This window comes from Panthera uncia, chromosome D4 (assembly GCF_023721935.1).
Source record: "Panthera uncia isolate 11264 chromosome D4, Puncia_PCG_1.0, whole genome shotgun sequence".
NCBI classification, from domain to species: domain Eukaryota; kingdom Metazoa; phylum Chordata; class Mammalia; order Carnivora; family Felidae; genus Panthera; species Panthera uncia.
Genome location: NC_064807.1, coordinates 27,173,492 through 27,194,295, shown reverse-complemented (window position 1 = coordinate 27,194,295; position 20,804 = coordinate 27,173,492). Strand labels below are relative to the sequence as shown.

General features: G+C 47.4%; 1 protein-coding gene across 8 annotated transcripts in view; it reads right to left on the bottom strand.

Annotated features, from left to right (window-relative positions):
* Positions 1–20,685, bottom strand: part of DAPK1 (death associated protein kinase 1) — a 188,603-nt gene extending 167,918 nt beyond the window's left edge. For 3 of the 8 annotated variants that reach the window (XM_049611489.1, XM_049611922.1, XM_049611966.1), the window contains exons 1-2: positions 19,265–19,530; positions 18,242–18,411 (exon numbers count right to left, since the gene is read on the bottom strand). In XM_049611489.1, the coding sequence (XP_049467446.1) occupies positions 18,242–18,303 (62 nt within the window). In that variant the 5' untranslated portion in view covers positions 18,304–18,411; positions 19,265–19,530. The other 5 variants (XM_049611764.1, XM_049611634.1, XM_049611563.1 and 2 more) reach the window with 5 other exon arrangements.
* Between the last annotated feature and the right edge of the window lie 119 nt (positions 20,686–20,804).

Below are 20,804 nucleotides of genomic sequence, written 5' to 3'. Positions count from 1 at the left end.
TTCCAATGCCCCAGCCCTGCCAGCTACCCTGAGGGTGAGGGGCTCAGGGGTCAAGCACACCTGGAATGCAGGGTACTTCTGAAGCTCCTCTCAAGGAGCCTGGGAGGATAGCTCCAGAAGGGTACTCGGTAGTGAATCTAGAGACTCGGGAAACTGGGTTCTAGTGTCAGGGCACCTCTGGCCTATTCGGAGCCTTTGAGTGAATCATGAACAAGTGCCCCTCTTCCTTTCAGAGGCCCCCGAGCATCAGCTAGATTTCAGCCCCAACGCCCACCCCCTTCCTCGCCTCCTTTACAGCCTCTGGCAGGGCACAGTATGCTCGTCCTTGCCTGAGAGACAGGAAGCTCTGTCCTGTGGGCTGTACAGATCCCATCCAACTGTGTCAGCAGGGATACAAATAGACCGTCTTTCAGCAAGTTCAGACAAAGTACTGACGAGCATGTCTGGGATTCTATTTGAGGTTAGCAAACATAAATACCCGGGAGCTTGTATTTTCCTAGAATGAGATTTCCTCAATCTAGGTCAAGCTTATTTCTGAGGTCCCCCCACCATTCACATAAACTGCTCAGAATGGCTTCTTTACCATTTCCCTATAGCTACTGAAATGCCAGACACGACCCCACCAATTGAATCCAGCTTGTCCCCACACCATGTTTGATGACCAACTGGCAATCAAAGGTCTCACTTTCTGGGAAAAATATATTTGGAACCATACCTCACATTTTATACTCAAATGAGTTCCAGATGGATCATAGACTTAAATTTAAGTAACATACCACAAACGTATTGCAAGAAACCATAGAGATTATTTATTAACAAAGTCAACATGGGAAAGGACTCTCTAACTGTGACATAAAACCCTCAACAAATGAAAAAAAAAATTCGATAAATTTGACATGTTAAAAAAAACAGGTGTCTGAGTTGATGAAAATGTTCTGGAGCTGGATTAGTGGGATGGTTGTGCAACCAATGTGAATGCACTTAATGACCTGCATACCTGAAAATGGTTAAAATGGAAAATGTTATTTTATGTGTATTTTACCACAATACACAAATTTATCCATGGGACGGAAAACACTAGAAACAAAGTCAAAAGACAAATCATAGCCTAGAAAAAAGATGCACAAATCATGTCATAGACATGAAGCGATTTGTAATATATGAAGAGCCCCCACACATAGAGGTCTACAAAGCTACTGAAAAACGAGCAAACTATGAATTGAAAGCTCACAACAAACACAAAAAATTCTTAAACACATGAAAAGGAGTCTATACTCATTCATATTTAAAAATTAATGAAACTACACTCAACAAAGTGGCAAGAACCCAACCCTGCTGCAACAGCAGGGTTGGGTTCTTGCCACTTTGTTGAATATAGTTATCCTACGGATAACTGTAACATTTTACACAAAGGAATTCTTTGCAGAATTATTTGTAACAAAAAAGTTAGGAAAGAACCCTACGAGCACCTAGATCGGGAGAGAGTTAAATAAATTACGGCAGACAACCAGAACAGCAAGAGGCATTTCTTTTTGTACAGTAACAGGATGACTTCCGAGATAGGTTGCCAGGTGAAAAAAACAAAGCGCAAAACAAGATGAATAGCATTTCAGTAAAAATATGAAAATATTTATAAGTTTATTGACTTAAATGCATGTAGACTCTATCTGGATGGATCTCAAGAAGCTGAGTTGCTGGTGACTAGAAGACAGACAGAAGGAGGCTACCTCTCCCTGCACATCCCCTTTGACTTCCATGCCAATGTGAATATGTCACCTATTCCAGAAGACATAAAGGGATACGACTCTCTTGTTCCCTGTAACGGAACGGAACCTCAGAAGTCACCACACTGCTTGACACAAAAGTCTTCCCTTTCCTAGAAGATGGGGAAGAAAAATACCAGCTTAAATAAAGCTGGAAGTAAAAAACATAGAAGGAGATGCTGTCTTCTCCCTTCCTGTCTGCGTCACACTGCTCGAGGGCTGATGTCCCACCAGAAGGCAGCCCAGCCTCGAAGCTTCACACACCTATGCTACCAACAATTCCTGCGTCTGTCACTGACATTCAGCACCATCCTTGGGACTGAGTAAGACAAACAAGCACCTGCCTTTTCAGACCTTAACAGTGGCACAGGGGAAGGTTCCAGCCTGCCTGTGCCAGCTCACGAGAGAGTTCTGTTCATTTTGCAGGAATCGGAAGAGCCTGCTAAACGCAGCCACTGTTAAATAATATACAATCAAATAATGTCCCAAAGCCTACAATGACACCGAGAGCTTAAAAAAGATAGTTACCACTACTGCAATTGGCAGTGAAGTTGAAAAACGGTTCAGTTTAATGAATATAATTTGTACGAGGCTGAGTCTAACAGCAGATCGCATGTCAGATTTAATGGTGATGTATTTATTGGGAAAAGAATTAGCAAATAGGAATGCAACTCCATTTGTCAAAATATTGTCAACCACAGGTCAGCCAAAGCAAAAACCAAGGAGAGCATTCTGTGAGATGCAAACGGCTATATGGAATTTACACACATCTTAGTATTTGTGAATTGTGTTATACATCCTTTATATCAGTAAAATCTCTAATGCACATGTGCACATGTACACACATACATGTGTACCTGTGTTGTACACACACACGCATATAATATATGCATATGCACGCACGCCCACAGTTCAGTTACCACTAAATTGAGCTCTCTGCTGCCATGAACTCTGGTTCCCCAGTCTGTAAAAGGAGCATTAAAAAAAAACACACTTCCTACCACCTTCGTGGGACAGTAAGAAACTATAAAATTGAATTCCAGTTGTTACCAACGTCCTGATTCTTCCCTCACCCCACAGTGGCTGATTTTAAAATACCTGCTCTCAAAAACCTTCCCCTTGTCGTGTGGCTTTCCAGAACCTGTCTTCCGGCCTATGATCTCTTTATTACCACAGAAGGGAGTGCAACCCCAGGAACAAGAGCTAGGCACTGAAAACTGTCTCCAGCTGTCCCTGTCCTTATCTGCTCAGGGGTAATTCAGGGGTAATCAGCAGGTGCTTTCACAGCCCCGGCCCCCACCGTCCCCACACTTGCCCCAGGCAGGGGAGGCTCGGCTGCCAATGCCTGTTTTCCCATCAACCCTTTTACACGACTCTACCGGAGGCACTGTTTCTTCACTCTGGGTATAATTCCACGCACTTCCTATAGAAGTAATTTTAAACCATAATTAAACCCTATCCTTTCAGAACACACGATACACCTTTCTACATGTACTAAGAATCAATTGAAATCTACTGGGGAAGAAGTTGATTCTATATTAAGATTTCCGTTTTCCTTTGTGAAACCTCCATTTTCAGGCATTATATAAAAATGAGAGCAGATCTGACAGAACTGCCTGACAGCCAGGGCAACTGCAGATTGCAAGAAGGTTTAACACGAGTCCCTTAGTTTCCACTTAGAAACTGCAAATATTCCAGGGCAAACGGCTGTGCCACAGAGGCTCTGTTCCCAGACTCAGCACAGACACGCGCTGCTTTCTCGGAGAACCACACCAGCTGTGACACGGGACAGATCAGTACCAGGTACCTACTGCCTCTGCTATCTGTAATTGAAATGGGGTCAACCACATTTTATTCCCACTAGACTCCCCTCTGACCCCCATACTTTGAAATTCTTAAATATATATGACCCTGAGAATATGTAACATGGTCAAAAGTACCAGCAGAGTTTGGGGAAATCCTCACTCTACTGCAATAGAAAAGACAAAGCTGTTCTGTCCACATCCTCCCCTGCAGATAGCACTGTGATATGGGGACCTTTGGGGGGCTGTCACCTCTCAGGGTTATCCCAAGGATGAGAACACACTATGCATCTTAAAGAACCCATTAATGATTATTTGTCCACATTTGAAACTCAGGAACTATGGCTACCGTCCTTCTGTGATGATGACCAGTTAAGGGAACTGATCATCAAACAACAGGTATTTCTGGAATACCTTCTTACAAGATGCTAGGAACAAAAGAATTATGATGTCTCGAAGGGCTTACAATTCAGGGAAGACACACACACACACACACACACACACACACACACACACACGGTAGTGAGCAAAGCAATGGTGGGGAATCTAAATGCTACATGAATGTTCCAAAGAGAAATTGCCCCAGAAGTTTGCAAGAGGAGGTCATCACTTTGAAGTCGGATGCCCAGGATGACCTCCTGAACAAAATGGAATATACACCCAGCATCCAGAGTAGAGAGGAAGGTCCCACATGTTGACAGGGCAGAGATTCTGATCACCTGCACAACAGAGGGTAACAGTAACATACAAACCCGGCCCCAGGTCACTATTGTCACCAATGGATGTCCCTTTCCTGATTATTCTTCATTGCCTCCATCTCCACCCCCCACCCCCAATGTGTTCTACACTCTTCTTTGCCCAGCCTGGAGGCTGTCCCCACACATGGCACCACTGTGTTTTCCTGTAGATGGTTAACAGCAGGCACTGGCAGGAGGTTGGAGGGGAGGAAAGAGGGAGACAGAGGTCAGGGTGTTTCTTCCCTAAAATGACACATGCTGCTGGTAGGTCTCCTCCGTGGCTCCAGCTCAGCTGAGGCAGATTATCAGATCCCCAGACGGTGGGTACCTGGCCGTCCTATAACCTTCACCTGAACGGCTAGAAGTGGACTCATTTCCTGCCATCACCCTGATGACACATTTCCCTTTTCTTCAACATCCCCCAAATCAGGGTCCTTTCACACCCTCCCCTACGGGCAAGCTTCCCCAGCTGACTTCCATGAAAGCGCCCTGTCTCCGTGTCCCCAGGGAGCTGGGAGACAGGGCAAAACACTCTTCCACCTCCTGCTAGGGCCACCCCACCCCCACCTGACTTTCTACCTTTCAAAGCCCCTGCCAGGAGGAAGGGATCTATGAGCAGTAACTAGGGCATGTGGGCTCCCAACTGTCACACAGCACGCTACACCATCCAGGCAGAAACCGGGGGCTAAAAGAAATGAAAAGAGAATAAAAAGTAGGAATTACCTAGCTTTGACCTAAAATTAGCAATCAGTATAAAACAAACAAAACAAAACAAAACAAAACAAAAACACCTATTAAGCAGGTTAAAAACAGAGTCATCAAGACAGGAGCAGATGCCACCCTCGGGAGACAGTGGGGTGGAGAGAGGTCAGGCAGCAATGGGATCCCAGCTGTGACTCACAGCATCCTGCTCAGGAGGGAGGGGCACGGCAGAAACCAAGCTGTCAGCTGGGGGAGGCACCCACGCCCAGGGGAGTGACATCTGGAAGTCTGACCAGCAGCCTCTCCAGGTCTTAATCACTGCCAATCCCACCCCAGACCTCTGGGAGACAGCAGACCCACCCACTCCTGGGACAGCACGTCAGACATCACCTGCCCCAGACTTCTGGACACCAATTTCAATAGCTTCCTTCAAGCGCATTGCCTCTGCCCACTGGGTGCAGGATCCTGGCTTGCCTACTGCAAGCACCAGCCCTCAGACCCATTAGTCAACACTTCCTTGTCTTGACCCTATAGCCCACTCCTTCTCTATGGGCTGTGGGGAGGGTGGTGCCCCTCAAGAGACACGTAGCAATGTCTAGACACATTTTTGGTTGTCACAACTTGGCGGGGGCGGAGGTGCTACTGGCATCCAGTGGAAGGAGGTCAGGGATACTGCTAAACATCCCACAGTGCCCCAGACAGCATTCACTGCAAGGAATAATCCCCACCAAACTATCACAGGTGCCAAGGTTGAGAAGTGCCTAGAACAAAGGAAACCTGCACTGAACACATCACAGGAGCTGGCACTCTGCTAGATGTTCTAGAGTTCTTTAAACTTCTCCTCCAAAAAAAAAAAAAAAAAAACCAAACAAACAGGGAGGGAGACAAACCATAAGAGACTCTTAAACACTGAGAACAAACTGAGGGGGGATGGGGGGATGGGGGAGAGGGGAAAATGGATGATGGGCATTGAGGAGGGCGCTTGCTGGGATGAGCACTGGGTATTGTATGGAAGTCAATTTGACAATAAATTATATTTTTTAAAAAAACCCTCAATAATAATAATTTAAAAAAAACATTAAAGAACAAAAAAATAAACAAATAAACTTCCCCTCCAGGACAGTGACCAAGGAACAGGACACAAAGTGAGCTACACCACCCACCACCCAATTCGCAGACACAGATGAGCAGTTCTGGTCTCGAAGGGTTACCTCTGCCATTTTACACACATTATCCAAGGCCAGTGGCTTCCTGAACCTCAGTTTTCTCATCTGTAAAATGTGGATTACAATGCCTACCTCCAAACCCCGGTCTACATGGGTTCCCAGTCCATCTCGGTTTCCTTATTTTCTGCTTCATGTCTGATTCCCACTTTCTTCCAAGGAACATAAGGACAGAGATACATACACATATCCCCCAGGTGCTCACCTGCTTCCATTTTTACATGCCCACAAGAATGTGAGTTAACGAATGAAGAGAAATCAATGACCCCTCCGGGTCAGAACGACCTCTCCCTGCCTGAACGCCAAAAACAGTTTCCATACTTGGTTTCTCTCTCTTCTTACTTGGGCTTTCTATTACCATTGACTGGGGAAAGTCCGTCTACTCTACAGGATTAGAGACCTGTTGAGATAAAATGTCCTGCCGAACACATCAGCAAGGGCTGGGCCATTCAGACGCGCAGCCCACCCTGGATGAAGGAAGAGATAATGAACAGATATTACGGTGCACAAGACTCTTTGGTTCAACGGTCTCTTCTCTGTATGCTGACTGCTTATAGTTAGCTGTGTCACTCCCTGATATTTTACCTCGACTCCCCACCCAGACTCAGCTTCCAAGTGTTTGCCCTTTCAAATTTGCGAGCATCTAATGTCGCTTTTATAAACTAAAGCTATCCACTCGATAAGGAAGCATCCTTTTAAAGTGGCCTCTTGAACAGCAGCCATGCTCCCTGCACAAACAAGACCCTGGCCCAGGGGAACAGGGACGGGCACTCAAATGTGTAAGTGGGCATTTACCCACAGCAGCTGGCGGAGCCTCCTGGCCATTAAGTACCTCCTAACAATTCAGTCTTTCAGCCACCATCCTAATAGGCTTTTCTTGGCACGGGCGATTTGGGCTTGGCCAAACACTCATTTTCACATCTTAAATCAGTACGTGTCAGAACTGAATGGAGGCCCGGATCTGCCATAGGTCTTGTGTTCTGCAGCAAGCTCATTTTGGTCAGGAACTCGGGGGCCCACACACTCATTTCGGACCTCTTTTTCCATAAAGATCTGTAACAAAAATCAGTGATGTGTCTCTCTGATCAAATTCCTAGGGTCTTATCTGGCTGCTTGAGACAATTTTTAACTTAAAAAGGAGCTAGAAGAACGAAATAGGCTTTTCAAGTACCGAAGGACACCCTATGAAAACTGAATTTGCATGCTGACCTGCCTCGGGTTCCCGACAATGCCAGGAGGGCTACCCCTCTGAGCATTTTCGAGCAGCTGACACCTGGCCATCATGCAGCTTCAGCCGCCCTGGCTTCCCTGGACACATCTCTTTCCATCTAAATAGAACATCCTTAACAGAAGCTCCCCCCTCCTTCTTCCCACGGCGTCTGCGTGGAGGTTCAAGTTGGCATCCTATCTCTAGCAGCCCAGCTAAACTTTTGAATGCCCAGCTAAACTGCTCATTTGTTTCTCAGGAACTCGAAGAACCATCTACCACACTTGAGGCAGACCCGCTGAGGGAGCCCAGCACACAAACCGAGTCCTGGGTGAGGGCCCACCAGCCCAGAGCAAGCACACCCACAAGGACAGATCAGATGAACAAAGTCGAACATGGCAGAATGAGCCCCCACCCCCCACCCCTGCAGACTGAGCCAAGGGCAGAGGAGAAAGGAGAAGAAAAGGAGGAAGGAAGTGACACATGAGCCCTCACCCCCACCCTCCCTAGGTGTCCAGACCAGAACCTGAGTAGGGAAATAAGGAATGGATGGAGAAGAGGTAGGGTTCTGATACATAGATTCAAAAGCATGTTACACAGTCCCCATACCCTCACCATGCCATTCCCTCTCATTCTGTCTTGTTAAGCAGCCATTGCTTCTCAAGCATTTAATATATGCGGGGTACTAGACCACTTTACACTCACTATATACAACCTCATGATGAACGTATTTTTTTTAATGTTTATTTATTTTTGAGAGAGAGAAAGAGTGCATGCACACGTGTGCAAGCGGGGAAGGGACAGAGAGATAGAGATAGGGAGGATCGAAGCAGGCTCCAAGCTGTCAGCACAGAGCTGGATGTGGGGCTCGAACCCACAAACCGTGAGATCATGAGCTGAGCCTAAATCGAACACTTAACCCACTAAGCCACCCAGGAGCCCCTCACAACGAACATATGAGGTAGGTATGATTTCTACTCCCATTTAACAGGAAAACACCTGCATCTCATGGAAGTCAAGTGAGTTTCCCAAGGTAACAGCTAGTATATTGTGGAATGAGGGATTTGGGTCCAAAGCTCTGAGCCATATTCTAATTTCTGCATATGTACCTGCATTAGGCAAATAAACAAGGCCAAATGCGTGCTTAATTTAATCCCATCCAATGTAAGAGACAAAAAGCCATGTTCTCTACTCTCAGAAGAAACTTACAACCCAGAGGGAGAGCCAAGAATCGCATGCATAAACCAACTGCAAAAGTACACAAATGGTCATTTCTATATTCCAGATTGTTAAGGAACATAAAAACTAAGAAAGACAGTCTTCCTGGTGGAATAGCCAGGGACATGCTCTGGGGAAGGATGTGGACTGAAAATGGCCAGGTTATTTCCTCCTTGCCTCTTTTTCTCCAGGTGATAACTTCTCTCTAGCGTAAATAATTTTTTTTTTTTATTATCTTCATCAAAGGGAGAACATGGCTCAGAAGATGAGACCTACAAAGGATGGTCCCTATTAATCAGCAATATTCATAAAAGAGGACACACTCATTCCACGCCTGCCTTGCATTTAGCAAAACCAAGGGACTTCGTGTTTCAAAGCGTGTTTCAGGCTCCCCTCGCCTGTCCACTGCTGTATTTTCCGAGCACAGCTACCTCGTGCCAGAGGAGGGGTGGGGAGAGCACAGACTGACACAACTTCATCTTGGAAAAGATTCCATTTGTACTAATTCACTTCCTCTCCCAAACAACTGAACCAGTCGCCTGAAGCTCTACGTAAGGGAAAATATATGACGGTGCTTGGGGCCAGCCCTCATCAATTCTAGATGGGAAAACTGTAAATATCTTCCAGCTCTCCCGAAGCTTGTTGGAATTACCGTGCAAAGAAATGCCAAGAACAGAATCCCAAGAAGTCATTTTATAGGCTCACGGCCAAACGGGATGACAGGTGAGGATTCCACTTCATTCCACTGGCACAATGTGGAAAACGTGACATTAGGGAGGAAAAGGAGCAGAAGCGCCGTTAAGTCAGCCAGGCCTTGCCCTGAGCATGTTGGTGCCACCCCAATGATGGTCTGTGCTGCGGCGTGCGCAAGCCAGGAGAGGGGCCATTCATACACCGCAGTGGGGAAGGAAAACGAACCTGTGCTCATCAGAAGCCAGAGGAGCTCCTGAGGACAAACTCAGTAGAAGTTTCTGGCTTCACAAAAAGCTGTTCACATGCTAATTCAGCCCCCCAAATTTTTCATGTTTATTTATTTTTAAAAGAGAGAGAGAGAGAGAAAGGGAGAGAAACGGGGGGGGGGGCAGAGAGAGGGGGAATGGGGGAGGGACAGAGAGCGAGGGAGACACAGAATCTGAAACAGGCTCCAGGCTCCAAGCTGTCAGTCAGACCCTGACGCGGGGCTTGAACCCGGCTTGTCATGACCTGAGCCCAAGTTGGACGCTTAACCGACTGAGCCACCCAGGCTCCCCTGCATGCCAACACTGCATACACTCGGAGGGGCAAAGACAACATTTAGAAAGACAATGCTGTATATTCATGTCCCGGGTGCACAGCAGAAACCCCGGGCAGGTGCTGCTTTCAATTATACTGATTTATATACCAATAAGATAGTGATTCGTCAGATAGCAAGTGACTTCTTGGCGTTTTTGTTTTTGCTTACCCAATTTCTACAGACAGCTCCTCTGTGTATCAGCATCCCGGACAGCAGCAGTTGGCTGTCAAAAGTCTATTCTCGAAGGTATTCCGTATACCTACAGTGCCTGTAGCTTAGTTTGTTGTTGTTTGTAAAGTGCAGCAGCTTGTAACTCCCAGTCTATTAAATCCTACACTCAAAAGGTTGCAGCCTTTCATCACTTTTCCAGAGACACACACACTGCTTACCCAGAAACCACAGATGGCAAAAAAAAAAAAAAAAAAAAAAAAAAAAAAAATTGGGACTCCACACAGAAGCAAGGCAACGTCTCAAAGTAGGATGGGAACCTAAGAACTGAGTCAGCTCCAGCTAGTGACCTCTTCTGTCTTCTGCCCCAAGCCACTCTTTCTCTGTCCCAACATATCCCTCCGTCACTGTTCCTTGCCTTGCCTCACCTAAGTCATACCTACCCTCTGCATACACAGCCTGCTCAAAGACAGACATGCGAGTTGTAGGCTGCTCAGTGGAAAAGCTAATCCTTTTCATGACAGATCAAAAAAAGGGGCACTGATATGTTCCCTACATTTATCTTTCAATGGGAGAATTCTACTTTTGGGGGCCTCAAACAAGAGCATGGAAGACAAAAATACCGTTTTTAAGTGACAAAGGAAAAGCGTGCGTGGTTTCAAAGGCAGAAAACAAGAAGCTGCAGAAAGAACAATGGGGAAGAATGGAAATCAGCTCCTTCCTTACAGGTGAACCCTTACAGTATCAGCTGTATTTGAGCTACACCAGCCCTGTTCATCACATTAGATCTAAGTAAGAACGATTAGGCAGTTTTGACAGAAAATGTGTCCCAAAAGAGAGTCCACACTCGGAGTCAAATTGCCCAGCCGAAAACCACCAGGCTTACGAATATAAGGACCATCAATATAAATTTTCCAAACACCAGAGATCAGCAGGTTACAGCGTTCATCTTCTCAAACATTACGTTCCTTGTCTGAAGTTGAACGTGTTTATAAAGGGAAAAAGATCAACGACATTCGCCCCACCTCCTCTCCTGACATCTCTCAATATACATTAGGATGCTGAATAAAATTTCTCAAGCTCACGACGAAATGTCGTAGAACACAGAGGAAAGCCCCGCAGTCATTTCTCAGGGGGAGGTAACATTACTTAAATGGCCATAGTGTGATCCCTAAGCCACATGAGCTCATAACGTCACCTAAAAAAGGACAGAAGTGAGAAATAAAAGCCACCCAGGATCACACTGGTGACCTACACCAGAGGTTAGTTACAGGCACATGACCGATTTTGTTTTGTTTTTTTGTTTTGTTTGTTTTGTTTTGGGCTGGGGTCGAAAATAAGACAGGAACCATTTTAGGCTTTCCAACTTTTCATTGTAACAACCCTCGTGGTGCATTGAATCTAGAGAGAGGTACAGCACTTTCTGGTTTCCCTAAGAAAGATTCACTAGTTAGACACAGTTATTTTAATCCCATTTAGTTAGATGATATAGAAAAACCGAAGGGCAATTTTTTCCCCTCCTCTCCCTCCTAACCGCACATTTAAAGGAATTCATTTAGAATGTTAACAAAGTGATAAATTGGATTTACTCTAAATAATTACACTATCATATCATCTCTTTCAAGGCTGAAAGATGATGCATTCTGTTGTGATAATTTACCTCAATAAACCGAAGCAAAACAATTCAGTATCACCTTCCACCTCAAGTCTCAGACAATCACATACCAGCCCCAAACCAGACCGACGAGTGCCACTTAATGAAACGAAAAACTTTGTCATGTAGGGGATGGCCCACTAGGCAGGGCCATGACTCTTAACACACTACCCTACTCAAAGGTTAAAAAGTAATAAGAGTGTTCTGTGAACTTTCTAAAAAGCTGAACTATTAACTTTCGGAGTTGGGTCAAACTATGCCACACACTAACAACATTCATAACCGTGGGGCACAAGCCATTGGGAAAAGGAAAGCAGTTTCTGTGGGTAGGAAAGTGCCAAGGAAGAGTGCTGTGCCCAGAGTAAGCCCCTGGCTGGTGGGGGGCGAGGGGGGCATAAAACCTTCATTGAGGTGGCTACTAGCTCTTCTAACCACCCTCTCCAACGCAGGTATTAAAACAGATTAGCCTCAGCAGGCTGCCCAAATCACCTTTCTTAAATATCAGCTTCATCTGGCTTCCAAAAAAGGAAAATTGTCAAATCCTAAGTAGCGTGAAGAACGCTAAGGAAGCCTGGCCAGGGTTCGGGGCCCGCCTCCTGCTACCTACTAAGAGCTGCTTAACAAAGCCACTTGACCTAAGCACCCACTAGATGAAATAAGAAGGGAGGACCCAGCGATCACTCCAGCTTCTTCTAGGTCTGGGTGTCCAGGGGTCTCTGGGCTGACCTTCACCAATGCGAGCCCCTTCCCTCCCCCACCAGTAGGCTGCTTCTTTGTCTCACGATGAGTAGTAAGTTTCTACCAAAATTAGGCTTTGTTGCATTTATACCAAATGCCTGGTTAACTTAGGCACACACAGCAGATGGCTAGAATTAAGGATTCAGGATGAAATTCCCTGCAGGAAGCCAGGGGGTCTTCCAAGAGGTCAGACTATGTAATTGACCTTGTAACTCACAGGTCACCTCCTGAGACAGAGAGTGAGACCCCAAAGGGCCTCCGAGAGCCCTGCCTCGGCACCACTCCACTTTCAGGAGTATCCAGCAGCACGCCCTCGTGCCTCTCCACCCAGATGCCCTCCCTGCCTCTACCCCACCCGGAAGGAAATGGCCTTTGCCTTCAAGCAGTCACAACTTTGCTGGGTGGTAAGAGGATATGTCGCCAATGTCACCTCTCCCGATATAACCCCCATATGTAATTACTGAAATTAATCTGAGCATCCATTTCTGTAAGCTTACTGTGTGTTTTTCATGGCTTTGCAGGGGCAGCCAATGCTATTGGGTCTTAGGTTCCTAAGTGGATGGGCAAGATACAGGCTTAGCGTAACAGAGCACAGGGGACCCAAAAGTCGGCTTCAATGCTTCTTGGCTCCCCATCAACAAAACCTCAACCCCCTTTGTTCATGGCCCCATCCAACCTAAATTATGCCTAGTGATCCAGAGGTGCCTTCCCAGTGCATCAAGCAAGCATCCAGCCAACTGCCACTCATGACCATCACCACGCCTTCTCTCCACACCCCGGAAGACCATTATTAGACCTTCCTAAGAGGCACAGAATTCAAAATCACTGAATGCAGAATATAGTCAATGATATTAACACAGTGTTATACAGTTGCAGAGGGAAGCTACACTTGGGAGCATTCTGTAACACACTGACTTGTCCAATCGCTGTGTTGCACACCTGAAACTAACATAACATTGTGTGTCAACTATACTTCAAAAAAAGTTGCTGAACGTTACCTCCGCTACATATATTTGAACGTCATCTCTCTTAAAACATTGCAGCCTCTCCTATCAAAGGAAACATCTGAGAAACACAAATAAAAAAAAAAATCACATTCAGCGCTGTCCTACGGGATGATCTCCTAGTCAACCCAGTGGGCCTGTGAGTCCCACTTCCAAAGAGGAAACGTCCCAAGAAGTCCTTCCTCCTTCCATCCACACAGGCCTGCCGTAATTCTAAGGGCCCACCCCTGCAGTCCGCAGTAAACCAAAGGAATGATGTACTCCGACTCTCGGAGTTTAGGACAAAGCCTTACTTCAATTAAAATGCCTATGGATTTTATGTCAAAGGGAGAATGTTTTAAATTTGAATTATTAGCTTCTAGCTACCAGCCGACCAGTGTAAACTCTCTAAGGCTCCACTTTGTTTTGTTTAAAACTGATCTTGTGCTTGTAAATTTTGGCTGCTGTGCATATTACTGTTCAGGCATAGACAATACAAAAGGAAAAGCAGCTTTGATGTTTATGAGCTGCAGACTTTAACATCCTAAGCTCACCTCCACCAGGGTCATCACTTATCGAGGGCTATACGTACGTACATGTTGGTGGGGTGGGGGGGTGCGTGTGTGTGTTCACGGTGCTTTGCATATATCAATCCATTCATCCATCAGCAAGCATTTATTGAGCCCCTACTGACATGCACCTAATTAGGCATTAGAGATAAAAAATGATGAGCAAATCCAAGGTCGCAACCTTGTGACAACCTGTGGGGAAAGCAGATAATCAAAGAAGCAATGACTCTACAATATGGTAAACACCAGGATGGGGACAACAGGTTATTAAAAATAATACCTTAGGCAATGACGGTGTGTCATATGTTTACAGCCACTGTCTCCGACTCCCACAACACCCTATAAAGGCAGGTGTCTCCTCACTTTCCAAATGAGTATACTAAGGCTGGCCCACACCACTCGCTGCATGCTTATCAGCATCAGCGTTCACATCATCATTTATGTCTCAAATCCCCATTCTGGTCTCGATATTGCACCTGCCAACCTGCATTAGTTTGTTCAGGCATGAGTCAAGCTTTCGCCTGGTGTTACACAGCGCACTCTGTGCCCTCGGGAGAAAAGACCGCGGAACTCACCCAAAAAGAACGTTCAAGCTGGCTACAAGAGGCAACACAAGAATAACAACAACACAGATCAAGGACACAGCATGGCACGAAGCCGGCTGCGGTCACATACCAACACAGAAGAATGATTCAGATGGCACATCTTTGGTTTCTAGAAGGGGCACATCATTGTGGTGGGATTTCTTCAGGAGGGAAGACCTAGGTCTTAAGATCGTGTAAGGTGAGACAGCGGAAGAGGAAAGAAGGCCTGCTCCCCAGGAAAGAGGCGCTCAGAGAAGTGTCTAGAAGGCTCACAGGTTAGGCTGAACCACTGCCAACCACATAACCAGAGCCCAAAGGTGGGACAAGCCAGCCTGTGGCCTTCCAAGTGCCAACTGATAAGAGTGGCTGAGGCACCCTGGGGCGTTAAAAGGACCCAAGGGGACCAGCAGATGGAGAAATCTGCATTTATAAGAACTCCTCCCAGAAACCATTCCATGGGATGGAAGCAGTGCTTTGCTCCACCTCCTGAGACAGAGAGTGAGACCCCAAAGGGCCTCGTAGAGTCAACACGGAAGGTCACCAAACAGTCTTCTAAGGACGGGGGTCCTGCTCATTACAGGAATTTGTTTCCACGTGGAGGCTTGGCTGCTTCACTCTGACTCAGATGGGGAGGCCAAGGGCAACATCAAAGTGTCTCCCCAAGGACCCTTTTCCCAGAAGGCCTCCCTTCCCCAAATTGGTAAACAGATACCTGGATGTACGTTGACTTGCAGGCCAAGTCCGCAGCCTGCCTGCAACACCCACAGGTCTCAGCCAGGCCTGCAGATGAGATCTGCATTTGTTTAACTCTATACTGCTGATGAAAATATGTTTACATGTGTTACACAACAGCCATGACACAAGCACTAAACCTCTCACTTCAAAAATGAAGGAGGGGAGCCTGGGTGGCTTAGTTGACTGAGCATCAGACACTTGATTTCAGCTCAGGTCACGATCTCATGGGGTCTTGAGATCGAGCCCCGCTTCGAGCTCTGTGCCGAGCGTGGAGCCTGCTTAAGGTTCTCCTCCTCCCTCCCCCTCTGCCCTTTCCCATGCACGAATGCTGTGTGTGTCTCCCTCTCAAAAAATAGATAGATAGATAGATAGATAGATAAATAAATAAATAAATAAAAATGAAGAATCCTAAGGGTCAGAAAGGGTGAGTGACTTATTTAAGGTCATAAAGCTAGCAAGTTGCAGAGGTAGATTTGGAAACCGGATATCTTTCCCATGGTCTGTCTGCTGGATCACCACTGCAATAACCAGAATACTTTATAAAGTTCTTTACAGGGACAGAGAGCTTTTACAGCAGTCCTGGGTAGCACAGTCCTGGGTAGACACACACTAACATACACAGACCAACAGACACGTGCATGCACACATACTTATACATACACACGCTCCTGCTTTTCCTCAACGTAAAGTAGTAACAATAACACTACTGAGTGGACCCGTCTTCCCTTCTCTCGCTATGGACTTGGTCTCCGCATATTCATAAGTTAGGAGAGTAACTATCACTTAGATGACTTCTAAAGACACCCAGGTCAAGTGCTGAATCCATACGCTGGTCCCTGTATCACTCACTGCTTAGATCAGCCTTGCATTGGTGCTAAATAACTGCCCATTTTCATTTCTGTGACACACGAAGCAGCCTCTTTTCTTCGTGTCTGCCTTAGTCAGGACTTGTTTTCGGGAAGTGGCTATCTCCAAGGCAGATGCAAAAATCACAGCACTTGGAAAAAAACTTCCCCCTACAATCAACCATTTCCCCCATTTCTAGGCAAAGCAAAAGCAGCTGGTATTGGATGGATATAGGGCATATGTGCTCTATTTAAAAAAACCCCAACTCCCAGTTTTTCAGAGCCCTTCCTTCAAATTCAAAGGTCACATAAATTAAATTATTCAGCAAACAAGGCGTCAATTAGTGTTGCACAGCGGGGAGAAAGTTATTCGTGGAAACAAGACTGAGGCCAAATCAGAGTGAAATGCACTGATAAGTGAACAGGCCACCTCCCAGCTCAGCTAAGAGGGCCTGTCATCTCGCCCACAAAATAAAGATTACAAACTTCCCCACCAGCCTCAGGGAGGCTTCACTTTTTTTTTCTTTCTCAGAACACATAATTCTAGCAAAAGATCCTACTGAAAATAAGGTCATATACTTAATCCATAAAGCAATCAGCTCATCTAATTTTAATCACTCCTCTTTCTAAGAGAATTTCTATAAGCAGGCCACACAACACAAACGGAATTAAAATATATTTTTCTACCCTTTTCCCCTACTCTCAAAGGAAAACTCCATATACCACTCATCTTGCTGAAAACCGCAGGAATAGAGTGATTTAATTCTAGTTAAACCAAGTACCTCAACCACACACCCTTAAACCTTAATCTTAAACATATCCAGGAAACATGACTTTTGAGAGCTTTCTTTCTAAAGTATTCACTCAGTAAATCTGCAATAGATGGGAAGCTCCTCTTAAGTGCAGGCTCTCAGTGATGTCCTGAGTTGATACAAAACACACAGAGAAATATTCTATTACAGTAACTTTTTTCAAAATTGCTTTTATTCTGCACTATTACTTAAACTTGTAAAAAAATTTAGTTAAGCTCCACAGTGGAAATTCTCATTAGGTAACCTGGGGTGTGGGTATTTCTGAATTTCTTTCTAGTGAAGAAACTGCTTTGCATCAGAACATCCGGGGTATATGGAAAAATATATATTTTGATACAAATGTAAGTAAATACACACTTTCTGTTTGTTTCAAGATCCTTTAGTCAGTACCAACACACTACAATCAAATTCTTACATTGAATTTGAATGTAGGTGTGAAAACAGCTTTCTGCTAGTTAGACCAGAGCTCAACCAACACACCCTGTCAAATACCCAGTCAAGGGGAAACTGAGCCAGCCCGGAGCTGCCTCAAAATAATCATTCTTTGTTTACCTAGAAACTGAACGACTTTACACACAGAGACACAGCTCCCAAAGCAATGCTCTGAATCCAGACAGCCCTATTAGACTCTCCGTCATTTATTTGTTAAAAATTTAACATTGTAAATGAAACCAAAGCAACCACTAACACCAAGGGGGTAATTAAATTCCTGGTTGGAGGAAGTTTCAAAATCCAAACCCAACACCAGCATCTGGCAAGTCGCCAAATATGATCTACCAATACTTACTTGCTCCTGTTACTTTGAAAATGCAGACAGAAAGTATTAAGATTTTAAAAGCCAACTAATTAGTTTGTACTCTGTTTAAATCACATAGAAGACCTAACTCCAGACGCAAACATACCTTAGCGTCTGCCTCATCTCGAAGGGCAAACGCTGACAAGAGTTACTGCAGACAATTAAATCTGTTCCTGCCCAGGGGTCTTGATCAATACCCTCTGCAACGTAATCACTGAAATCGCCTCTCCATCCTAGCCCCTTGGATGAAGTGGTTTATTTCTGGTTTCCAGCCCGCGCTGGGCTAGTAACTCCTTTCTCTATAATTTGCACATCTCTTCGAAGGGAGAGGGAGCCGCCCGATTCAAATTGCATTCAAATTGCAGCTGCCCACTGCCCCAATATTATGCATTCCCGCGACCCAGTGGCAGGCGCTTCGGGCGCCCCCTGTACCTGCCAAGTTCCTCGCCGGTGTCGTAGTAATCATCCACGTTTTCCTGCCTGAACACAGTCATGATAAACTGTCACACCTCAGCAAAGCCCAGCGCACTTCAGCTCCGCTTCCCACACCATCACCACCGCTCCTGCGCCTCCGTGGGCCCCTCATGCATCAGTCTCCAGCCCTTTAAAATAAGAGCAATAACAATAATAAAATGACAACCCGGAAAGGAAGAGGACCTCCCCATGCTAAGAGCCGCTCGCCTCGCCGAAGCCCACCTCTCCCCAGCTGCCCCTCCCCGCCCGGCGGAGAGGAGCACCCTTTGTTAAACCCGCGCCAGGGACGCCCCCGGCCCCGCAGCGCCCGCGCGCGCGTGGGGCCGGGCACAACCGCACCCCAAGGTCCGCGTCCCCGAAAGCAGGGCGCTCTGAGCGGATCAGAACCGGCTCCGGAAGTGACTGGCCTCCCCGCCTCCCCTTTCTCCACACACACGCCCACCCAGCTCCCCACCTCCGGGGGCGCCGCGGAAGAATGAAGCCCGCGCCCGGGAGGAACGCGCCTCGCTGGAAGCATCCCCCTCCAGCCCGCCGAGGCTCGGCGGCCCCCGCGCCACCTCTCGGCTCCCGCACTCCCCAGCAGCCGCGGCCACCCTCTCCCCTCCCTCGAGCCAGGCAGTCCCCAGAGGCACATTCCTGGCGACTCCCGCTCCGTTACCCGGCCGACCCGGCGCGCGGCCGCCCGGGGGAGCAGGGGAGGAAAGGGAGCGGCCGAGGGAGGCGCGGCCGCCTGCTCCCGGTCTCCGCGCCCCGACACAAAGCGCCCGGCCCGGCCCGCGCCACCTGTTCCCACCCGGCCCGCGGGCCTGGGGGTGCCTCCTGGCTGCGATCCCACTTCTCCCCCTCAGTCCAGCCGCCCCCTCCTCGGCCTTCCCAGTTGCCCTGGGCGCTGCCCGGGCAAACCCCGCCGCGCCGCCGCCGCGAAAGCAAAAGCGGGCGGCGGGGCCCGGGAGGAGCCGGGGAGCGCGCGCGGCCACTCACCCGGGCGCCCAGGAGCTGCCCGAGTCCCTCCCGAGCTGTCGGAGGCCGACCGTGGGCGCCAGCGCCGGAGACGAGCTGGGCGGCGGCGGGAGCGCGGGGAGGGGGCGGGTGGGGGGCGCGGATCCCGCGCGTCCGCCCCGGCGTCTGCTCGGCCGGGCGCTCCCCCCTCCGGCTCGGGAGCAGCTCTTCGGCTCCTCGCCGCCTTCCTGGCGGAGGGCTGCCGGCGGGCGGCCAATGGTGACCCCGCGAGCGGGCTGGCGGCACGGCCCACCCACCTCCAAGCTGCCGGGCCCGGCCGGCGCTGCGGGCTCTGCGCAGCGCTCTGGCTGCTCCTCCCTGCTCTGCGCTCCGGGCTCGCTGGCGCGCTCTACCGCGCACACCCCCGCGCACACCCACTCACCGACACCCACCCGGGAGCCGGGGGAGCTCAGCCGCGCGCGCCGTGGGCGCTCCACCTGTGCACGCCGCTCGGCTGCCCCCCACGGCCGCCGCGTTCCAGAGAGATGCGATTCCTCCGTCCTGCAAATGTGAAAAGAGCGCCCCGCGTGTGCCAGGCACGGTGCTGGGCACCGGGAGCTCGGAGACCAAAATAGATTTAAAAGAAAAACAAAAAAACCCCAAAAACCCTGCCCTCATGAAACTTACATTCTGGTGGAGAAGACAGGGGGGAAAAAAGCCGTAAGCAAATAAGATCACTTTGGAAGAAATCGGCTCAATGGAGGCGGTAACACAGAACAGGCTAGAGTAGGGCAGAGAGGGAATGGGTCGTACAGTCCCTCTCCGGAATAGGTATGTCTAGCTGAGATCTGAATGATAAGACATGCAACCAGAGAAGAAAGAGTTGACGTCTCACGGGCCCAATGAAGCAACAGAGAGGAAGGGTATATGTGTGCTCTTCAATATGTTTTTGGCTATTGATGATTTAAAATGTGGCTGGCTAGTCAAGAGTGAAGTGTTCAAAAAGTATCTCGGATTCCAAGACTTGGTATAGAAATGAGAATGAAAAGAGTCTTGTGAATATTTTTGTAATAACTACATATTTGGATGATAGTTTTGGATATATTGAGTTAAATACAATCTATTATTAAATTAATATCACCTTTTTTCTTTTTTAAAATGCAGCTACTAGAAAATATAACACTACCTTTGGGGCTTGCATCATGTTTCTGAAGACTGTGCTGGTCTATTTCCTGGAGACTCTTCATCCATTCTGTTTCTTACTCTGCTCCCACCACCCTTTTAGGTCTGGGGAACAGAAAGGATGGTTCCCCATAGGGACTTTCTGGGGATCCCCAAACAGAAAAAAGCTCCTACAGGGAAATTTATCTTACTTCTTAGAATGACAGAAAATATGTGAGCCCTCTGAGATTTCAGATTTACATCATTGTTCGAATAATCTAGATTTCCTAAAATGAGAAGGTTTCAACTCTCTTTGGTTCAACATAAATATCAACTGTAGACATTTTGGCCTATTGCAGAAAAAGAAGAAAGAAAGAAAGAAAGAAAGAAAGAAAGAAAGAAAGAAAGAAAGAAAGAAAGA